The 23,169-nt window shown below is 48.9% G+C and overlaps 1 protein-coding gene and 1 pseudogene across 4 annotated transcripts in view; one reads left to right on the top strand and one right to left on the bottom strand.

Annotated features, from left to right (window-relative positions):
• The window catches only part of LOC109447132 (BOS complex subunit TMEM147 pseudogene), a 98,922-nt pseudogene extending 93,543 nt beyond the window's left edge, over positions 1-5,379 (bottom strand).
• The window catches only part of ASTN2 (astrotactin 2), an 839,436-nt gene continuing 821,499 nt past the window's right edge, over positions 5,233-23,169 (top strand). For all 4 annotated transcript variants that reach the window (XM_074330924.2, XM_019731189.3, XM_074330925.2 and 1 more), the window contains exon 1: positions 5,233-5,810. In XM_074330924.2, coding sequence (XP_074187025.2) covers positions 5,378-5,810 — 433 coding nt within the window. In that variant the 5' untranslated portion in view covers positions 5,233-5,377. The remainder of the gene's footprint in view (positions 5,811-23,169) is intronic.

Consider the following 23,169-nt stretch of genomic DNA (forward strand, 5'->3'; position numbering starts at 1 on the left):
TATAGGAAAAAATGAAGGCTCAGAGAGGTTGTGCATCACCAAAAATTAGCCAACTAGCAAGTGATAGAGGAAATCTATCAAAGAGAAGTTTCTGAGTCAAAGAAACAGATAGCCATAATAGATATATTTACAGTGATCTATTTTGGACACATCGACAATAAAATGAAAAGCTTCAGGATTGACCTTAATTTTGTAATTGATCCTATAACAATTGATGGAAATGAGCTTTGCATGGATCAAGATGCTGAGGGGTTGGCAGAACTAAGACAAAAGAGTATCTGGGGGAAGGTGGCTGAAGGGAAGGAAAGGAAACAATACGCTGGGTGATGAATGGAGTCACCGAGCTGCAGGGAGCCGGGCAGGATTAAAAGGACGATGTGAGTTACAGAGAGGGCAATGATTAAAACAAGGGAAAACAAATGGTGGAGATTTGTGGGTATGAAAAGGATTGATGGAAGATTGAGCTTAGATAGAGGAGAGATGAAGCCAGAGATAGCAAGCTCTTTCTGAATTGGAGTTTGTGTTCCAGAGATCAGCTTGAGGCTTGAAGAAGAAAGACTGTTACAAAAACATTATTTGAATCAGGGAAAGCTGCAAAGGGAGAAAACCAAGGAGGGAGGGAGGGAAGGAAGGAGGGACAGACAGACGGACAGAGAGAGGATAATGCACTCATTGTGGCACACCAAAAGGATAGGCAGTTTTCTTCACTGCATAATTACAGCTAGTGTCTAGTATATACGTTTCTTAAAGTACAAATTCAATAAATCTGTGATCATCCATTGACAGTAATTATTTGGTGTCTGTACCCTATGGGAGCCACAGTGCTGGTTTATATGAACGTGATAGTAACCAAGACACAGGTCTGCTTGGATCTCTCGGAGCTCCTAGCCTACTGGGGAAGACACGTCAAGAAAATACTTTATAAAGGGATAAGTATTAAAATATGTAATGTGTGCAATTTATAATATGTAAGGAGATACGAAAGCCCATAACAGGGAAAATAGAGAGGGGCTAGTTTACACTGGGTGGTTAGTCATCTCAGGGAAAGTGCTTTAATAGCTAAGACTTGTTGATAAGTAACAGGTAGTGATGTGAAGTCACCATAAAATGTTTGCATTTACTTATAACATTAATGAGAATCTAATATAGGCTATATATTTTCATACATGTGACCTCATTTAATTCCGATAATGATCCTACAAAGCAGGTACTACTACCCCCATTTCACAAATGAGCAAATGAAAGGTCTAATAGGGGCATTTCTAAGTGACTTGGCTCAGTAGGTAAATAGCAAAGACGATATCTAACCCCAAGCCTGTCAGCCTCCCGAACCCCACCTTTTTCAGCCACACTAGGCTGCCTCAGTCAGGTGGGATGAATAGAAGGAATTTTAAGAAAACAGAACAGAGTATGAAGGAAGGAGGGTGGAGGAAAGAAAAAAAATAATGTTGCAAAACTCCCTAGAAAGACAAATAAGAAAGATGAAAGATGAAGCAAGAGGAAGCATTTGCTCGGAGGACTGGGAAGGAGTTCGAAAGGAATAGAAAGGAATTTCAGATCCGTGAAGTCAGAGAAGGGGGTACGAAGGGCACCCTAGAGGGGAATAAAGTATATCAATAATGAAATGTAACTAATGAAATCAATAATGAAATGTGACTAGTGAAGAGGAAAGGAGAAGGGGAGAGAGAAGCTGGGGAGAGAAGAGCGGTGCCCCCAGGTGTCACAGGACAGGGCATGAGAGTGGGAATAGGGAAGTCCCAGGGTATTGGGCACAGGTGGGGGAGGGTAGAGCAGGGAGGTGCCATGCTGTGGCAGATGGAGCCAGAATTTCAGAGTCAGACACACGTGTGCGGCACGCCCTCTTGCTAACTACACGATCAGAGTCAGGTGTATTAGCTTTCCCGGACCTCAAACAACACATCCATCAAATGGGGATAACAAGCCTTACTCCAGGTGTTGCGGGGACTATGCATCCCAGCAGCCCTTATACATTATTGAGCACCTATTATGTTACGCGCTTTGCATAATTATTTCTGGAGCCTTGCTGCTGCCAGAAGGCAGAAATTACCATCATTCATTGATATATTATGTAAAATTTTGAAGTAGCAAAATATGCATTCAAAATATGAGTTATTTTCCTGTGGTCATTACAGATTCAACACTAGGTAAAGCTGGTCCTCCTCAAAATGAACAGTGAATTTCTTGCCTGCCTTTTCCGTTGTGTCTTCACTCACTCCCTCTCCCTCTCACTGAACTTCTTCCATTCCCTTCGTATGCTTTGCCCTCTCTGCCCTCCATTTGTTCCACATTCTTTGTTCTCTGGCAGGTGTCTTAGTTGCAAGCAACAAATACCGATCCTGGATCATTTAAACAGCAACAGAATTCAGTAAAGTGATATCAGGTTACTTAGACTCTCTAGGAGGGCATGGGATCTGGGCTGAGTCCATGGAGCAGACAGCACCGCTCCCAACCACAGCAGAGAACTGGCTGGTGGCGATCTTATTGTTGCAGCTGCAGCCGGGCATAAATAGGATAATTCACACTCTTGACACCAGTGACACTGGGCTCTGAGCAGTGCTGTAAGAATCATGTTCACCAGCAGGGGAACCCAGATGTAACTACCCCAACAGTTGCCACTTTGGTCCCCAAGTGGATTCTGCCTGATTCCAGCTTCCTTCCCTGCCTCTGGGCTGGGTGAATCTGATTGGTAAATCCTGAGTTATGTGCCTAAGTCCTAACTGAAGTGGAGGCTGAGAAAGTGTCTAGAAATTTTAGCTTCTTCATGGGAGGTAGGCTGTGCCTCGGAGAATGAAGCACCCTCTGAGGTAGGAAAGGGATTCAAATGCTGAGTAGTTGCAAAGCATCCCAAACGCCAGCTTTAACCTGGACTGTCCACCCCCATGCTACTGGTTCTTCATGACTAAACTCCAATGCCACCTCCTCTGGGAAGCTTTCTTTGATTTCTCCAAACATAAGTTTCAAAGCACTCAAAAAAGAACGACATGTTTGTGCGTCCGCCTGCCTGCCTGCCTGCCTGGTATCTGAGGTATTTCTGTGCCTGTTTCATCCCTCCCCCACCCCCATCATTATAAGTTCTCCAAGGGCAGGAGCTGTGTTTATCCATCTCTGCATCCCCATGTAGTGCCTGGTAGGAGCCCTGGATATTTGGTGGTGAATGAATGAATGAAAGTGTTGGTGGCATTCGACAGGCCTTTGTACCAGAGGTCCATGAAGGACTTGCACAGACTCTGCCTCACATAAGGGAGCCCTTTTTTCCTGGTATGCACTTCTATAAATGGACTATGTCAGCATATTTGAAGAAAGGGGCATAGAGAATCAGAAAGCCCCATTGCAGAGGATAGTGGCGGATTGTAGGGTACAAAGGAGGGACTGAGGGAGGCAGGCGACATATTTGGAGGAGTAAATGAACTGAAGCAGGCATCAGAGAGGCAGGAGATGAATGAGAGAGGACTTGAAAGGCCAGCTCCCCCCTACCCCCCAAGTTCACAGATTAGTAAACTGAGACAGGAGAAGCGTACCATATAAACCTCAGAGCTGAAACAGACCCAGATGTGCTCCTGTAGATGTGCCTTACACATCTTTGCTAGGTGGGCTTCTCCAAGGTCACTGAGGACAGTGTGATTTAATAGAAAGAGCCAAGGCTTTGAAGTCTGGAGTTCAAATCTCACCTCTTCTGCTTTTGAGTGGTGTGACCTTGGGAAGTCCCTTCACTTCCCTGACCTTCTGATTTCAGTTTTCTCATCTGGAAAATGGGAGTCATAATGTCCATCTCATTGGATTATGATTGTGTATAAAAGCTAACATATATACATGACTAACACTTGGAGAATACTTCAGAAACATTAAGTCCAAGGTCACAAAACAGGCTTTGATATTGCCTTATTTTCAGTCCTCTGCCTTTATCCAAAGTCATAAAAAAGTGAATAAAATGTGATGGGAGAGGGAAAAAGGCAATTCACTTAAGGGTTAAAGGTCGAAAGGCAACAAGAGGCAGAAGAGGGAAGAATTAAGAAGAGAGGGGTTAATGCAGAGACGGCACAAAAGGTGTAGATGGGCAAGCAATACAGTACAGACAGACGGGAAATGGCTCACAAATTATAGGGAGGAAGCATTTATAAGATTAAAGTCAAGAAGAGGAAGAAGGAAATGAGTGGTGAGATGAAAGAGAACAGAGAGAGGAAAGATGAAGAAAAATCGGGGAGTGGAGAAGGGGGCCTGCTCCAGCCTGGATCCCTGCAGATGTGACAGTTCCGTGGAGGATACCAGGTATGTGTCAGAGGCAGAATCAGCTGAAGGCCAAGGGCTGCCATGTGTCTCAGGTTTACAGCTCAACTTGACTCTGGGAAGGGAAGTACTAGGGGTGAAGAAGTGGTGAACAGACTCCTCCTCTGGGAATGGGTCAGAGGATGCAGGGGCCACATGGGAGCCCCAGGCAGACAGAGTACTAGGTCTCTATCTCGCACCCTTTTCAGGAATTTCACACAGAAAGCAGAAGCAGCCAAGTAGAGCGGCTCCAAGCTAGGAGTAGGAATCCAAAATAAAAGCGCGTGAGTGGGCTGGATTGCAGGGAGGCAGCTAGGGGGCCAGTCTCCTGGCTGAGGCATTTTGGGAGGGTGAGGGCCGCAGAATGGAGTTGGACACCTCTGGGGCCCTTAGCAGTTAGTGTATCCGCGGAGGCCTGGGTGGAGGGAAGAGGTGGGGTCCTGGTAACGGGAGAATGGTTGCGTGAGTTGTTGGCAGTAGGTTTGGGAGGGGCTCTGAAGCCACAAGGGATTATTTCAGGGACTAGAAAAGGACACAGGACTTGTTACTGGGATTGAGGGGAGACAAAGTTAAGTCTTGGCCACCCAGAAGAGCCCTCTACCCCCAAGAAGGCGGGGCCTGGAGCAACGCTGGGCTAAGGCGCCCCCAGGTGCAGCTTCTGGGTTGAGCCAGGGGTGGGTGAAGGTGAGCCAGCCGGGTTGAGCCCGGGGAAATTAGGGGAAGCCTGAAGGGGGTCCCTACGTTTTAGGAATTTGGACAGGGGTGGTGTGGCTAAAGAACACTGTGAGAGCGGCATTGGGGGATCCTGGGAAAGGAGAGGGGGCGACTGGGATTTGCACGAGGCCGGGCGGAGCCTCCGAAACGCTCGGGGTCTGCGGGGGGAGCCAGAGCAGGGCCGGGCGGCGAGCCCGGGAAGGCGGCGCGGGGGGGCGGTCCGGGGCCGAGCGGGAGGCGGAGCCGGGAGCTGGGGGCTGCTGGCGAGCGGCTCCCACGGCTCCTTAGCTCCGGCGTCCTGGTTCGCTTAGCGTTCGCAGCTTCTTCCTCCTCCTTCACCGCCGCGGCCGCGGCTCGCAGCACCGCAGCCCCTCCCGCCATGGCCGCCGCCGGCGCCCGGCGCAGCCCCGGCCCCAGCTCGGGGCTCTGGGGGCGGCTGAGGCTCGGCTTCCCCCCGGCGCCGCCGCCGCCGCCGCTGCTGCTGTTCCTGCTCCTGCTGCCGCCGCCGCCGCTGCTGGCCGGCGCCACCGCCGCCGCCTCGCGGGAGCCCGACAGCCCCTGCCGGCTCAAGACCGTCACGGTGTCCACACTGCCCGCCCTGCGGGAGAGCGACATCGGCTGGAGCGGCGCCCGAACCGGGGCCGGGACTGGGACCGGGGCTGGAGCCGCAGCCGCCGCGTCCCCGGGCTCCGCCAGCTCCGCGGGCGCCACAGCCGAGTCGCGCCTCCTGCTCTTTGTGCGTAACGAGCTGCCGGGGCGCATCGCGGTCCAGGACGACCTGGACAACACCGAGCTGCCCTTCTTCACTCTGGGTAAGTCTGGGCGCCGGCACACGCGAGACCCCAAGGAACTGTGCACCCCTAAGTGAAGTCTGACGGGTGGGGGCGCCCCGGGGAGCCCCGCCCCGGGCTGCCCCCAGCGGTGTGCGGAGAGGGCAGCTGAGGGGCCCCGAGGGCGTACAGGTGGTTGGAAAGGACTGTGGGTTAGGAGGTCCCGGAAGCGCGTGGCGGGAGCCCGGGGGCGTGCCAGCCCTTCTGCAGTGGGGACCTGTCCCTCAGTCGCTTAGTCCACACGTTGATCTCTGCCACTGTCTGTCCCCGTCGCCGGAGACCCCAGATCTCTGAGTGTGTTCGAACTAAGGGCCGGGTATGTCCGCCGCTCCGAAGCCGGGTGCGGAGCCGGCCGCCCATTGCTCCTCCCGGCACGGTCACTGCCGCCGCGGTTACCGCCCCTTCGCCCTAGCGTCGGAGTTGTTGGCTCTGCTCTTCGGGATAGATTTTCTCGAGAATCCGAGCGGAGAAGCTCTGTGTAGAATCACCCGTCCACATAAACTCGTCTTCCGAAAGGGCTGGGTGACCTTGGCCGAGTCTCTTCCCCCTTCTGGGCCTCAGTTTTGGCCATCTGTGAAGTGGGGCAGGGGAGGATTGAGTGATTTTTGAGGACTGGAATTCTGAGCCCAAGGTCTCCACTTTCAGAATTATACCCCCGCCAACCCCTGCTGTCGCATTTGCCTTTCTACACCCCCACCCCTTCCACCCCCAGCGGCCAGCAGGTTTGTCCTCGAATCTCAGCCACTGGCTAATAATAATAACTTGAAAGCTAGAAAATGGAAGGGGAAAGGCTAGGGTGGTGGTGAGGCCGGGGGTTGGGGGCTCAAATGGAAAAGTTCATCAGAAAGTTCGCCAGCAGCTTGCTGCCTGCTGGTTCCCAGCAAGAATCCCGGAGGAGTCGGCCCTTCCGAGGAGCTGTGGGAAGCGCAGCTGATTTCCCACCCGGGTAATTGATAGCTTAATTATCTCGGAGAGCGCGTACAAAAATGTTGTTCCCCCTTAGCTCTCCCGCGCTCCCTGATCGCTGGCTCTCTCCTCCCCTCTTGGGGGCGCGGGGCGCGATTGGTTGTCAGAGTCTGGTCAACAACAGCGCCTGGGAGGCACGGGGCTCGCTGCTGGGAGACTCCCCAGCTCTTCTGCCTCATCCTTGACTTCTTGGATACAGTTCAGCTCCGGCATCTCCGGGGTGATGAGCCTTCGCGGTCAGCGCCTTCAGAATCCGGGCTTGAACCTCTTAGGTTAACTCTTTGTTCGTCCGAGAAGCCCCGAAGAGTAATCAATGGACCAGACTCCTCTCTCCCGGGAGCCATAATATTTGTTAATGTATTTTTTGTGACCCCCCCCCCCGCCCCTTCCTTTTCATGCTGGCTGCCTGGGGAGACTTGAGCACGGGCCAGGCCCTCCAGTGTCTGGCCGTTGGGCTCTCCCCAGCTGGCTGCAACTGGAGCACGCTGAGCTTTCCTGGAGGCAAGGCAGCAGGGGACTTCCCGCAGCAGCGCATCTGGCAGTGCGACACACACCCTAGCATACACACAGGCAGGACACACAGGTGCACCTGTGGGGCTGCCCATTTCCACGGAACGGGATGACGGTGGAGACGGGGTTCCTTCTGGTGAAGAGCTAACCTTGGACTCAGGGCTAACTCCTGCAGCCTCCCCCAAGGGTCGGGTCCTTTGGGCAACACTGAGGGTATCCCTCCACCCCATTTCCAATTCCAACCTTCTTCCTCCGTTCCTGATCTCTACTCCAGAGTCCCCTGGGAGGACAGGAGTGGGAATCCCCTTAAATGACTGGTCAAATAAGGGGTGGGGGAAGGGGATATTTGGGGGTATAGTGTTACTTGGAAGCAAGGGCCCCAGGACATTCCAATTCCCCAACTATGTATGGGACCCGGTCCAGCCAGCTATAGGAGTCGCCCCCAATTCCTAGAGCTGGCAATCTCTGCCTTTTTAAACTTTGGCTTTCAAGAGGTAATGGTTGTCGGGGAGCGCGCTGGGCAAACTGAGTGTGGAGCTAAGTGAGGAGCTGGAGGTCTCCATTACCCCAGGCAGGACCTGTGAGTTAGCTCTAGAGTCTCCTGGCACCCTGCTTTTGGAAGCTGCGCCCTTCTCTGATGCAGGGCGGCTGAGCCTGGCCACTGGAGACTGCCTGCTGTGGAGTGGCTGGGTGCTGTTCTCCTTGGCAGCTCTGAGACCTTTTGGAGGCATGTAGGAATTGATTTCCCCGCCTCCTTCGCCTCCCTGCAGCGCCCTGGGCTGGCAGCTCAAGGCGCCCCCCCCCCCCCCCCCAGGGATTTGGCTAGCGAGGTAGTCACCAGATGGCCTAGTATAGCAGGAGCTGTGTAGGGAGACGTGGGCTTTTTATTTGTGTTGGTCTTCTACTGTTTGCATGTAAACACGGAGTGCACAGTGAGCTGCAGGAGCGCCAGGCTGGCTGGGAATGAGGGCTGCTGCCTGTCGGGGGTGCCATTTATGGCCGTATCTTTCCCCATCCCGTCATCCCATCCCCAGACCTTTTAAACACCCTTTGTTTAAAAGCTGAGTGTTTGTGTTTGGTGGGTTGGGCGAGTCTTTCATTACTAATTCGCCTGTCCGAAGGTTTTGGAGATGGCACATGCCACATCTGGGCGTGCAACGTCAGTACATGCCAAATTCTGCCAATAGTGGGGTGTGTGAGCCACCGCTAGGGGGTGATGGTGTCTGCCAAAGCCCTCAGGCCATGCTGTGGGTTGTGGGCCCAGAGTTGGTGGTGGTAAAATATAACCTGGCATTAAAGGGGTGATTGGACAAATAAAAGATAGAATCCCCATTTTACTGACTCCAGCTGGGGGAACTCAAGGTAGTTTTTCCCACACTGCCTACCATCCTCTTTCACAAGAGTTACCTATACATACCTGGCCCTGTCTCCCTCCATTCTGCCTCTGTTGTTTGAGTTATTGGCTGTATTATTGGTCATGCCCAGACTTAAATGACTTTTCTTCCGGTCTTTTTCTCTCTTCATATTTCTACTTTTCCCATCATGTTCCATCCTGCTTTATGTAGTTGGAGGTTTCCCTCAGAGGTGAAAGATTCCCCAGGTTTCTTTGTCTGGGGTTCTTCTTTAGAATCTGATTATAAGTCAATGGCATTGACAAAGTGAATTTCCCTGAAAGTGATCAAGGAATAGCAAATAGTTATTGAACCCTTAATGTGGTGCTAAGCGCTTTCCTCTTGTCTTTTATTGTTAATTCATATAACATATATCTAGTGGGCACTGCTGTTACTGCCATTTTACAGGTTAGGAAACATTCGTAGAGAGACCAGGGACCTAATCCAAGGTCAGACTGTGAATAAATGGCAGACTTGGCAGAACGGGAATCTCAGTCTACTGTACACCTACATTCTTGGTAATTGCTAAATAGCCATCCTGAGCCACATATACATCGAGGGGCTGGTTATACATGTATGCAGGGCATGGCGCTGGGTTCTGGAGAGAAAGATAACAATTCATCCACACAACAAGAACATTTCTCGAAAGGAACTTCAGCTGCATGGGTGAGCTGAAGTAGGAGAGTTTGAACGTGAGGCATGAATTAAATGACCTCCAGTGACCCTACCAGCTCAAAGTTCTATGACTCATGGAATGTCAAAGGGCACTGTATTTAATGGTGCTAACGAGTGATGGAGATGACACATTCAGTGACATCAAGGAGGGAAGACATCTCTACAGACTGGGAGGAGGCTAGGCATCCTTCCTGGGAAGGATAAAACCACAGCTAGGGCTTGAACGCTACACTGGAAGACAAGCTGAATGCTCCAATACGGCTCGGGAACTTCAAGTTGCTGAGGCCCTGGAATCTCAGCTCTGGTCCACAGTGACCTTGAATAAGTCACGGAATTCCCAGAGCTTCAGTTCTTTGTGCTGTGACATGAGTGGGTAGATGAGCCCTAAAATAATCCTTGGAGGTAGAGATCATATGCACTTGAAGTGCCCTGACCCATTCTGTAGCTCTGACGAGCTCCTCTTGCCTCTTACTGGCTTCTTTCCTTTGCCAGTGACATGGGGGTGTTGGGAAGGACTGATTGAAAAGAAAGAGCTTGAACAGGAGCAGCTGCCGGTGCAGGGCTTCTGAGGTGAACCTGCAGATCACTCAGTCCTCATCTGCCCCCAGGCAGCCCTGGGGTTTCTTGTGGGTTTCGCTCTCCTGTCCGCAGGTAGGGCAGTGACTTCCTTCTTCCTGTGCTTCACGGTGGCCGAGCTGGACTGTTTACTGCCAGCCTCGATTCAGCAGAAGGGGGGCAAAGACAGACAATAGCATACCCCTTCCTTGTCAGAATGTCTTAAGGACTTGCCTTGTCACACAACTCACGCAGGTGAGGTGTGTGCTCTGTATTTGGGGAAGGGCCCGTGAAGAAGGAAACACCATCCAGCAATATGTCTTCAATACACCTGCGTGAGGCGATCTGGCAGTGTCCTGAAGAGCTGTCCCAAAGGAAGGCTCTTTGCAGGACGATGATGGGCCTGCATGGAAGAGAAAGACACAGTCTGAAATGCTAACTTAGTCAGTTCTGCAATGACAAAACTGAATACTGAAAGAGAAAAACCTCTGGAAGGAGGGACCAGGAGACTGGTCAGAGGGTTGTTAAAAGCAGGGAGTTTAGCCTCAGGAAAACAGTCCACCAAAGTCCTTCAAATGTCAACAGGGAATGATGGAGGTGTTTTCGCCTGCCTGGTTCTAGGAATGTTTAAAGCTGCAGAACCTAAGGGGATAGAGTTCAGGCCCACAGGAGGGTGTGTCCCAGGGAGCTGTCCAACAAGCCTGCGTGCTGACCCCTGACGGATGGTAGGGTCCACATGGGAGGAAGCCTTCAAGCAGAGACTGCACAGCTTTGGGCTGGAGAAAGGATCTAGCCCAGGGAGACACTGAGGCTATCGGCCCGTTTCGATTTCTGGTTTGATTCTGCAGGTTGATACTAGTTATTAAGAGGGAGGAAGAACAGCTGGGTTTTCTGAAGGGATTTTTCACCACAGAATATTCATTAAAATCAGTACCTGTGTTTTTACTGTATGTGTATGTGAGAGAGAGATTCTGGGGTGGATAAGATGGGGAATTTGATGTTTTCAAACAAAGCTAGATTAAAACAAAACTGTGTTGTTTAATCGTTGACACCAGGTCCATTAGCACTAGAGTCAGCATCTGAGTAGCCCTGAAACGTCAAGGTCCCGTCCTGTTCTAATGTTCCAGGCTCCTGGGAGTGGGGAGAGGGGTGTTCAGTGGTCTCTATACGAGTCTTTCCCCCCTTTGCCCTCACGTCCCTCAGTCCATCCCCACCCCTTTGCCAGCTCTAATCTGATGAAGCCTATTTCATACTCAGTGCAGAGAGAGATGCCCTGCCCTCAGAAAGTAGTGTATTACTGAGAGGGAAGTGGGGTAGAGAGAGAGGAGGATTTGTTTCCGCTGTATTAGAGGGGCTGAAGTTTGCTCAGGGCCAACCAGATTTGCTGTTTCTGGGGGTCAGTGACACAAGCCGGCACAGCATAGCTCGGCAAGCTTTGGTGTGACATGGAGCTTGATGGTTTTCCTGAACTAGGCCCTCAGGCCATAAGCTGGTTCTATAATTTTCATGTACAGCAGGTCCAGCAGTAGGTCTGACTAGGCGTCTGGCAAGCAACGCCTCCTGTTTCTACTTGCTTTGCTGTACCCTGGTCTTTGGCTGCCCAGGACAGTGTAAACACCTGTGCTGGCAGGAGAGAAGGATGTACACTGACAGGGACTTTTTTGGGTGCAGTCATGAAAACTATTCCCACAACTATCAACATTGAGGGACTCACAGTATCACAGACTGCTGGAGCGCACTGAATCCACCCCTCCTTTTATGTGGTAATACTGGGGCTCAGACAGTGGACGAAACCCACTTAAGGACCAGCCGTTCAAACTTAACCCCGCTGGTCTTGAATTCCACTCCATGCTTCTTTCCATCACAACACGGGACTGCTAACGCACGGCTCTGGGTTTAAACACGTCTCTGTATGCAACTCAGTTGAACATCCTCAAATGCACTGCTTTCTCCTCTTCCCCCTGCGAAAAATCCCAGACAAATAAAAAAAACACAAAGCCTCAGAATCTCAGAAGAAAAATACCCTTAGGGTAACTGAATGTGTTCTGCTGCCTGAATATCCAGCTGCTTGGCTCCAATCTCTCCTGAGAACCTGAGCTTCTGGGTTTGGTTCTGCGAGGGGGGAGGAACCCTCATTGCCTTTCAGTAGCGGCCTGTGGGGGTGAACCGAAGAAGCCTGCGCTTTTCCAGGTGAGGAAAGAAAGAGTCGGATTGAACTTTGAGGGTGCTGATCCTTTCCCAAGTTCTCACACTGACCAGCTAGTGGCAACAGAAGATTAACTATAGCACGAGATCTGGTTTTCCTTTCCTTCTAGCAGAGCGGCCTCTGTGCCCCAGAAGGAGGCAGGCAGCAGTGCTTGGCAGGACTGGCTCTCTTCTCTCCTTTCACCCACTGGCTGCTTGTCTGTAGTTCTTTTGGATAACAACCCCCATTAAGACTTCCATTTGGATTGGAGGGCGGGGGCAGCGGGGACTATACAATGTCAGACTCGGGACTGAAATATTGGTACCTTCCTTCCAAGCAAACCAGAACGTGCAAACAGCTCAGTATGTGAGTCAAAAATTGACCAAGATGTCATATGTTCTAAACTATTAGGATTTGAACCATGAAGAGGAAACATGTCTCCGTCCCCATTGGCACAGTCCCTGGCAGGTCAGACCTCAGCACTTCCCTCTGCTAAGATTCCAGCAGTCAACTCACTGGCCTGTCTGTCTGTCTGTCGCCAGATCGTCTAATCCATCATGGGTACTTGCCTACAGAGTGATGTCATGAAAAGCATGGACATGGTCACGACTACCCTCTCCTAAAGCATCTCCCTGTTTCCCTGTGGTTCTTAGGATAAAGTTCAAGCACCTTATTGGGGCGCAAAGTCCATGATCAGACTCTGCCCAGGCTCTCCTTATACTGAGAGTCCTTCTTTCTTGTTCTGTAACTCTGCCCCACCACCCCTGGGAAATCCCTTCTTTCCTTTCAAGACTGAACTGAAATGTCAACTTCTCTTGGAAGTCTTTCCTGACCTCTTCGTTCTGGATTTGAACATTCTGGGCCTCGGCACTCCCTATCAGTATAAAGATCGCGATAGCAGTGCTGGTCCCTGAAGAACTATTGAGCACCTTCAATATGCTGGGCACAGGTCCAGATGTTTAGGGCACACCAGACAACAAAAGGCTCAGATTCCTGCATTCAGAGAGCTCCTATGCAGGAGAGGGGGGCAGGGAGGGAGAGGACCATGACAATAAAGATAATAAATAAGAGAATTACGTAAGTGGGAAAGTGATACATTCGATGAAAAAGAGGGAAAAAAATAAATGAAACGGGAACATTTTTGCAGGGAGGAGGTTGGTTTTCATATGAAATAGAGTGAGAGGTGTTCATTGAGGATGTAGGATTAGACCTAAGACTGGAAGGCGATGAAGGAGTTAGCCACACAGGTGTTCAGGAGAAGAGCATTCCAGACAGAGAATGCTCCTTGGAGCCCTGACTCTGGAGCACACCTGGAGTGCTCAGGAGCCTGCAAGAAGATGGCCCTGTGGCCTGGAGGGGGGCGAGGGGATGGCGGCCAGGCCAGGAGAGGAAAGGGGAGTCACAGGCCCATCCAGCTTGCTGTCAGGACTCGGGCTTTTACTGAGTGCAATGGAGAGCCATGCTGGATTGTTAGCAAGAGAGTATCCGTATTGGACTTACGTTTCAAAGAATTACTGAGCGTGCTCTGTAAAGGAGCCAAGATGGAAGCAGGCAAAGCTGTGAGAGCCTGTTCAGGTGAGGTGATGCTGGTGGCTTGGAGTAGAGAGCAGAACTTACGTGTCTCATGGTCTGACATGTGCTTCTTGCCTGTGGATTCTAAGCGGAGAACATACCTTCTTCATCTGTGGGGCTGCAGTGCCTCCCGCTGTGCTTGGCACATCCTAATTCAGGGGATCTTAGATGACTAGAACCCAGGGTTTGCCAAGTATCATCCCAGAATCCAGAGCGGATAAAACCAGACAGGTGTTGAACTTCCAGCCGTCTGTGAAGGCTAAGCTGGAATACCGCCTCTTCTGAGCTCCCATAGCCATTTTCTCTACCTTCTCCTACCTCCTTATTATTTCTGGATGTTTATCAGATGAATAATGGGACCAGTTTGATTAGAGGAAAAGCCTTATCTTGAATCATGGACGCTAGATGAGGGATTAGAAGTTTTGCACTGCGGCAAGCACAGAGGCACTGGATGTTTTGGGGGAGATGATACAGCGTGGTTCTGGGATTGTCAAATGTCTGAAATGGTAAGAATTTAGGAGATTATTTAAACGAAATCCTTCTGTACAGAGATGGGGAAATCAAAGCCACCATAGCAAGTCAGTGGTAGAGCAGGCACCAGATGCCAGTCTCCTTGACTCTTATGCTAATGTGCCTTCCTCCCGCCTGAGGGCACGCCTGCCAGGCCGGCAGGGATGGGGCTGGTATTCCAGGCTTTATCAGTCTGGCGTGGGGTAGGCTATGAAAACTGCAACTGGGTACTGACTATTTACTCTGCCCCAGGTGCTCTGCTGGTACATCTGCTACCGCATTTCATCCTTCCCTCGATGCTCAGAAACGGACAGGATGTCCTAGTTGAGCCCCGAGGCTCAGAGGAGTTAAGGCACACACCCCACATCACACAGCTGTTACACAGCTGAACGGGTCCACACTCATGTCCGCTTGGTTCCAAACCCTGGCTCTCTCTCTGCCTCCCATTCTGCACAGAACCAGACTATTTTTGAGTTTCTGTCTCTTTGACAAACTCTTTTGCTTTTCATCTCTTCCTCTTCTCATTACCAGCAAGTTGGAGATGTTTCCTAGATAGGAACTGCAGGTGTGACAGCCTCCTGGGCCCAAGGGGCAGAACATCTTATTTCTGTGCTGCCAGGAGCTGACTCAGCATCTCCGGAGGCCCTGTCACTCCTGCTCATTTGCCAAGAGAGCACCAAGCCTTGTCTCAATTTTTCTAGATGCCACTCATTTTCCCAGGACTACTTGGCAAAGCGGATTCCTATGTGGCTGTGCCTTCTCAGTTCCCTTCCTTCTTCCCTTCCTCACTCCCTCTCTCCCTCCTCTCCTTCTTGTCTTCTCTTTCCACTTCCCTCTTCCTCCGGTGCTTAGGAAGTCCCCACCTTATGTAGGCAAGTGTTATACTAGGAGACCTGTGATCTCGGCCTCCCAGGAACTGACAGCAGCTCTCATTCTCTTTCTAGAAGTTGTCAGGGCATCGGTTGTCTGAGACACAGCCCGATGGGCACCTTCCTTGCCACCCCCCTGCCCTGCCCCAAGGGGAGTTTTGCCCATCTCCTGCTTCTTAGCAGCAGCACTGTACTTTTTTGTTCCCACCTTGAAAACGGGATTTGTATTCCATTACCTGTACATATGGGATATATAATGTTATATAATCTGTATCTCTATATCTATAGGTACAGATATATAGGTAGAGATATCAAATGCTGTGAACATCCAAAGAGGTAGTGTAGACTTCTCCTAGAATATTAGAACCGGGTAAAAGAACGCCTTTCAGATCCAGCCCACCTGCCTCATTTACCTAGCTGACAGAAGTATGCTCCCCAAGATCCCCACAGGTAATCCGCAGCAAAATCCCGTCTGTAGCCCAGCCGCTCTGACTGAGAGGCAGTGTGCTGGGGTGGGATGCGTGTCAGCTCTGACGTTCAAAAGCTCTGGGTTCGAGTCCGAATGCACAGCTTCCTAACTGTAGGCTGCTGTATGCCGCCGCGCTGAGCCTCTGTTTGCCCACCAGTAAAGTGCAGATAGCATAATAATGGGTACTCTGGGTTGCTGTGATCCTGAGTTTTGGAGATCCCTTCGTAAATGAGATTTTAGCGAGTGCCCAGCACCAAACTCAATTTTTAGTTACACGAAGCCGTGTGATCCTCGCAGAGATAGTTGTGTGCAGAGCACCTGCCCGACGTCTGGCACACAGTTTGTGCTCCCTGCCTCTTAGCCACCTGGAATCCTTTTGTGGAAGGAAGTGGAGGTAGGAATATATAATGTATGCAAATTCTCCTTCCCTTCCCTGTCCTTCCACTCCAGCAGGCTATGCTTACACCTCTCCTCACCCTCCCTCTCCCCCCAAGCAAGACAGAAAGAAGGATGAAATTGACCATGGATCTCTGCTGTTCTCCAGGACCAGGGAGAAGCGGGGAGACTCCGGGGTTGTCTGAGGACAGTTTGGACAGAGAAGCTCTTAGAGGCTGAGTCTAAGGCAGGTGGGTGTTGGAGGAGGCAGGCGGGGCAGAATCCTCTCTCCCTTCTGTTGGCAGCAGGCTGACAAAACCTTGCTCTCAGGCACCCAGGAAAGTCACGAGTGGCTTTGCAAGCAGCCGAAAAGGGAAGGAATCTTTCCATTAGCAGAATCAGCAGTAAAGAGATTTCCAGTCACAGTAATAGCTGCATTTGGGGGAATCATTTCAGTGGAGGCCGTGGGTGGAGGAGGGTAGGGGGCGGGCAGCAGGGAAAGGCACCAGAGAGGACTGGTCGGCTTGCACAGGGCTGACACAGGGCTTGAATGAGAACCAGGTGCCAGTCGCAGAGCGACTGTTGGGGATCCCAGCTGGTCTTTGGACAAACGCTCTTCCCTCCCTTTCCTCCAAATGGACAGAGCCCCACTCAGGAATGCCCGTGGGAGGCCGTACCAACTCTTGGAGGTCCGGGTACCTGCATGAATTGGTCCCTGCAAACCTCTAGCCTGGCGTCCTGACGTTCGCAGTCACACTGAGGCTCTAGTTTCATGGATGACCTGCAGATATCTCAGGGCACAAGGCATACCTCCCCTACCTGACGCTGGCACAGAAATGCTGTTCTCTCGGCGTAGAATGCTTTTCCAGGCCCCAACTCACCTGGCCAACTCCTAGCCTCAGCTCAGCTATTACCTGCTTTGAGAAACCTTCTCCTTCTCCTCCAAGGCTTAGATCGAGTTTGTGGTTGTTTCCCTGAATGCTTAAACCTCGGATTGCCAAATTTCTGAATAAAAATAAATGCAACAAACGAAATACAGAATGCCCAGCTGAACTTGACTTTCAGCCAATGAATACTTGCTTAACTGTGTCCCGTGCAATATTTGGAACACAGTTATACTAAAAGTGACTCTGATGATCAGAAACTCAAATTTAACTTGGCATCCTGTAGTTTATCTGGCAACTGTCAGGCGCCCTGGTTTTCCTCCTGTCAAGGACCACACTATCAGTGTGTGGTTTGACCCCTAAAGCTGCTCTCCCCACATCTCCCCCATCTCAGGAAGCCAGACCACCGTTCACCCAGTTACTTAAGCGAAGGACTCATCCTTAATATTCCCTTTCCCTTGCTTCTCTCATTCTTTCAGTCAGCCAACCCTGGGGTATGATTTCTAGAATGATTCTCAGCGTTACTTGTTTCTCATATTTTTTTGCGGCCATCCCCTTTGTCCAAACCATCCTCCTTTCTCGCTTGGGTGTTGTATCAGTCTTCTAACTGGTCTCCTGCTGCCTTTCTGTTCCCAGCCTTTCTTGACACCATACGAGGTACAGCACACAGGCCAAATCCAGCTTGCCGCCTGCTTTTGTGTGGCCTGTACGCTGATTTACTTGTTTAAATAGTTGAAAAAGAAATCCACAGAAGACTAAAGTTTCATGATAGGTGACAGTGATATGAAATTCCAATGTCAGGATCCATCCATGCAGATTTATTAGAACACATGCACACGCGTACGCTCGTATATGTCCTGTCTGTGGTTGTTTGCGCGCTTCAGCAGCAGAGATGAATAGTAGCAACAATGAGTATTGGAGCCACAAAGCTTAAAATAGTTGCTAACGCTCACCTTTACAGAAAAAGTTTGCCAGCTCTGCTGTGTGCAGTAGCCAGAGTGATCTTTTCCAGAAAGCAAATTAGATCTCGCCACTCCCCTGTTTAAAACTTCTAATTGTTTCTCATTGCTCTTAAGCTAAAATCCAAATTCTTTTTTCATTTTACAAATGTTGCCTTCTTCCCTGAGTTCATTTTCATTCTGGCTCACAAAACTCAAATAGTGCCTTCTCCGAGGAGTCTCCCTGACCTAAGTAGTCCCTGGTAGACCCCCCGCCCCCACCTCCGCCCTGCCCCCATAGCTGTCTTTTCCATTGTTTTTTTAAAAAACCTTTGTCTGACAGCTCCTTGAAGATAGGGAGTATGTCTTGTTCCTCTTTTTGTTCTCCAGACTGTATAGTGCAGGACACAGCACATAGTAGGTGATGAGTGGATATTTTCTGGACAAATGAATGAAACGTGGGCAGGAATCGAGATGATGGTTTGTGATCACCACCTTCGAGGGTACCTGCCTCCTTGGGTCATTCTGTTGCTTATTAGGCTATTGTTCCGAGGATCCCAAGAGCTAAAGTTTGTAGAACATGTAGAACAGTGCTGCCGCTCAGCAGTGCTACGTACGTGTTTGTTAAATAAACAAAACAAGTAGGCCTGTACTTTTGCCCCCACTTTCTTTGCTTTGGAGGGAGTTGAGGGCAATTCAGAGGAAGTCTTGTGAATAAAGACCTCATGGAACCCAAGGGGCAGGGTCATTTGGTGGCAGCCATGGGAGGGGGGAGTCTTGGGGTTTGGTGCCCGTTCTGCTGGGTGTGGTCAAGTCCCTATGGATTTCTGGGCTTCCCTTCATTTCTAATGTGATGAGATTAAATCAAGTGATCCCTGAGGTTCTTCTCTCCGCCCCCCCCACCCGGAACTCCTCCCCCAGGCTCAGAAGGGGCCCAGGAGGGAGAGAAGGGTTTCTCAGGGGGCTTCTGAGACTGGAAGCTGCTGCAGCAGACTCCCTCTCTCTCTGCATCCTTCTTAGGGCCTCTGAAGATCAAACCCTGAACCCAGATGCAACTCACAGTTTCAGGCCCAGTCTCACAGTAATTTGTTAGGGAACCTTCTTCAATTCCTTTCTCTCCATCCTCCCCCAGGAGGGAGATTGGAGAAGCTGGCCACCCAAAGTAACCAATTACCTGTCTGCCAATAGCAGGGTTCCTACAGTCCCTCCCTCCCTTCATTTCTCTCTCCACTTTATTCTCCTGGCCTCTCTAAACCACCTCTGCAAACTGCAGAAACCTCTAGGGAAATGGCCTTCCTCTGGTGGTTCTCTGCTTCCAACCAGGGAACGGAAGGCCACCCCTCCCCCAAGACAGGAAGTTGGTGGTGGAGAAAGGACAGCTGCACACCTTGGAAAACACAGTAGGTTTTGCAAGTCTGCTGAGTCCCCAACTGTGCTGGATGGGGAAGCATCTGCCTTGTGTTCTAGTGCTGTTTTGCCGTTCACTTGCAGTGTGACCTCAAATAAATGACACTTTCCCCTTGGCCTCGTGTAAGAGGAAGTCAGTGTTGTCAGAGCCAGGTCGTCTTCAGGAAGCTGGGAGACTGGGCTGCTTAGGATACCCCATGAGCGAGACGGCACCTTCTGGTCTTGTCCGCTACCAGCATTCCAGATGCCCAGAGCTGTGCCCATCAGGTTCTGAATCAGTATTTGTCGAATGAAGGAATGAATGGGTGGAAGATACCTTTGTGGGATCAGACATTGCTAATCAATAACTGAATCACAGCGTCAGATCCCTTCTCAATGCAGCAACCCGGTCAGTCACTAAGACCAACTGGGGTTTGCATAGGCAATGAGTTCTATCTGCGTTCCCTGGGTGAACCTAGTTCACCTAAAAGCTCTTGTTCACCTTAAACTCTCCTTGCCTGGAGTTAAGCCCCTTCAGTCATTTTTAGTGGTTCTTCCATCTCACACCCTGTGCCTAGTCTCTGGGGAGCGGAGGGGGCGCCCAGAAATGGAAGAAGTTTACAGTCTATTGGGATAATAACATTTGTACTTTTCGATTAAAAAAACTCCTTTTCATGGGTATTTTTAGTATCTCCATATTCTAGATGAAGACATGGCCGTTCAGCGAGATCAAGTTAATTGCACAAGGTCACATTGCAAATGGGATTAGCTGTGTTTATTTTTGAAAGGAATCTCTGTAGCACTGTCAAGAATGGAACACCGGAATAAGTTGCTATAAATGGAAGACAGCCTGTAAAAGTAATGTAACTACTGAAGTTATGTATATATATGTATTCACGTGTCACTTACATTTATCTCTCATCCTACACCTTGGGAAACATTGATCTAGCCCAGCCACTGATACAAGGATATTGGTTTAAAATCTAAGTTTTGCCCACCTAATTGTCAGATTTCCCTCTAATATATACATTTAAAATGATCTTTCCTGCCTTATAACTACTACCCATCTTTTAAGAATCCAGCTGGAATATACCTTCATGGCTTCCAATGTGACTTTCCTTGCTCCCCACAGAACGGTTATCTGACGAGCACTTTGTATATTCACTGCAGTTCGTATTTTCATGGAAAACTGTGATTGTTTAATTGTCTGCTTCTCTTGCTAGTCTGTAAGCGTCCTAAGTTAAACATCCGTCTCTAATATGTGTAACTCCAGCAGCTAGTGCATGCAAGCTTATTGCATTTTTAACTTTAATTTTAAATTGTCACAAAAGGAATACAAGCTTGTAAATAATTCAGACCATTCAGGAATATTATAAGGGAAAAGTGAAAGCCTCTCCCCACCCCATCACATTCCACAAAGGTGACCATGATGAAGAGTACGCTGGGATCCTCGTGGAATATGGAAGAAATATGTGCTTGAACAGCCGCCTTTGGTGACGCCACAGAGAGGAAGTGACTTGTCTGCGGTCACTCTGTGAGTGTTTTGCGGACAGCTCAGGGATGTTAATGAAATTGTCTTTTTGTTAGGGCATTGGGTTTTCAAACTCGGTTCCATGATAGATCCGGGGAGTATGAGTTTCTCTGGGCTTCAGCTAAAGAGACACTCCACTGTTATCTGTCTGTAACACTGGAACTCGCATTTCATTGGAACAAAAGATTCCACAGCTTCAAAATGATAGTCCACAAGCAAGGTACTACGTCTGGACTACAGCGTCACCACCATGCCCCATGTACAATGGATTGGGAAGAAGATGGTTAATCTTCCTGCCACAGTAGTTTATGGAAGTGGAATGAAGAGAGAAAGCTCACTAATCATCTTACATTTAATGTTAAGCCAACTTGACAAAACTGCTCCATGCATGGTCAGGCCCCAGAATCTACCGTCACATTTTCTCTTCTTTTCTGACATGTATATAGGGGAGATATATCTATCTATCTATCTATCTATCTATCTATCTGTCTGTCTGTCTATCTATCTATCTATCTATCTATCTATCTATCTATCTATCTATCTATCTATCTATCATCTATCTATGGTATGTGTGTGTGTGTGTGTGCATATATGCACATAACACATATATACATACACACATTCCTACATATATACACACATATACATACCTACAGATACATATGAGAGTCAGAAGATACAAAAATAATTTTTCTGTCTGGAGAACTAAAAGAGGAAACTGAACTCAGCGATGGAGGAGCCAGAAAGGGGACAATTATTACAATGAGTCAGGGGTGGTGTCTCTTTCTTCCTGGTACCGTATTTGACGTGATGGATAAAGCAGTTCCTTTCCTCCTTAGACTTTTTTTCATACTTCATTGGGGAGACACACTGTTTAGGACAGGGTTACCTGGGTTTAGGTTGAGTTGCTTACCTTATTAGCCCTCCTGTATGAAGCTGTGTGCTTGACAGTTGGTCAGTTGATAGCTAAAGGCTATTAGAGCAGGGGATCATAAAAGATAATAAGCATTTTACTTTAACTTAAGATACATGAATGTGTATACATTCGCCAATTATTTGACACAGGCCAGGGCGTCTTCTCTGAGTCTGAGTCGGCTGATTGGAGTGCCATGACATCTTTCTTGCTCATAATACACCAAATATGATCTCGAATGTTTCATTAAAGGAGACTGAGGGCTTAAAGATGTTTGCTTGCCAAGTCATTCTTCTAGAGTTTTATGATTGCTTTTTAAATTTTTATAGTTGTCACACCTGACCTAACTCATAGCAATACTTAAGTGACTTTCTTTAATTGTACAGTACAATCAACTATGTCCTCGTAGAAACTGCCTTCTTCCGATGCTCATGAATTTTTAATTTTCACAATAACTCATTAAATTTTATAATGATCCGAAACGCAACAGACATAAACAGGTTTAGGAAACAAAGTGGCTCTCTGAAAATGCAGCTCAGCCGACTGCGAAGTCTGAAGAATGCCGGAGAGGAGGTTACTCTCTAGTGTGGGCGCTCAGGGCTTGTGAGCTTCAGGATGTTTTCCACAAATCTTGGGGAGCGCTGGTTAAGCTGGTGATCAGCGGAGAGAAGGCTAGCTGAAAGCTTTGGAATATATATACATGTGTCAGGTTGACAGAGGCATGAATTCACAACAATTTTGGTGGTTGAGCCTGTAGATACCATTTTGCCCAAAACGCTGATTTAAAGAAGAGGAAAAGGGAACCCTCATACTCTGTTGGTAGGAATGTAAATTGTTGCAGCCACCATGGGAAACAGTATGTAGGTTCCTTAAAAAATTAAAAACAGAACGACCAAATGATCTAGCAATCCCATTTCTGAGTATATATGCAAAGGAAATGAAAGCAGGATCTTAAAGAGAGAAAGTGTGCTGGGGGGGTGGGGCTCACCCTTGTTCACTGAAGCATTATTTACAGTTGCCGAGATATGGAAATACATTCGTGTCAGTCACCCGATAAATGGAGAAAGAAGATGTGGTCCAAACATACAGTGGAATATTATTCAACTGTGAGAAAAAAGGAAATCTTGTCATTTGTGACAATGCGCAAGCACCTTGAGGGCATTATGCCAAGTGAGATAAAATCAGAGAAAAATGGATGTTGTATGTCATTTATATGTAGAATCTAAAAAAGCCAAACTCCTAGAAACAGATGAGAATGGCGGTTAGTGGGGGGAGTTGGGGAAATGGTGAGGTGTTGGTCAGAGAGTGCAAGCTTCCAGTTATATGGTGTGTAAGTTCTAGGGATCTACCGTGTTTCCCCGAAAATAAGACCCAGCCAGACAATCAGCTTTAATGCGTCTTTTGGAGCAAAAGTTAATATAAGACCCGGTCTTTACTGTAAGACCGGGTCTTATTGTAAAACAAAACCCGGTATTATATTATATTATATTATATTATATTACATTATATTATATTATGTTATATCATATTAGACTAGGTGTTATATTAATTTTTGCTCCAAAAGACGCATTACAGCTGATAGTCTGACTAGGTCTTATTTTTGGGGAACAGG

Source organism: Rhinolophus sinicus, chromosome 16 (genome assembly GCF_057876585.1).
Source record: "Rhinolophus sinicus isolate RSI-liver-muscle chromosome 16, RSI-T2T, whole genome shotgun sequence".
NCBI classification, from domain to species: domain Eukaryota; kingdom Metazoa; phylum Chordata; class Mammalia; order Chiroptera; family Rhinolophidae; genus Rhinolophus; species Rhinolophus sinicus.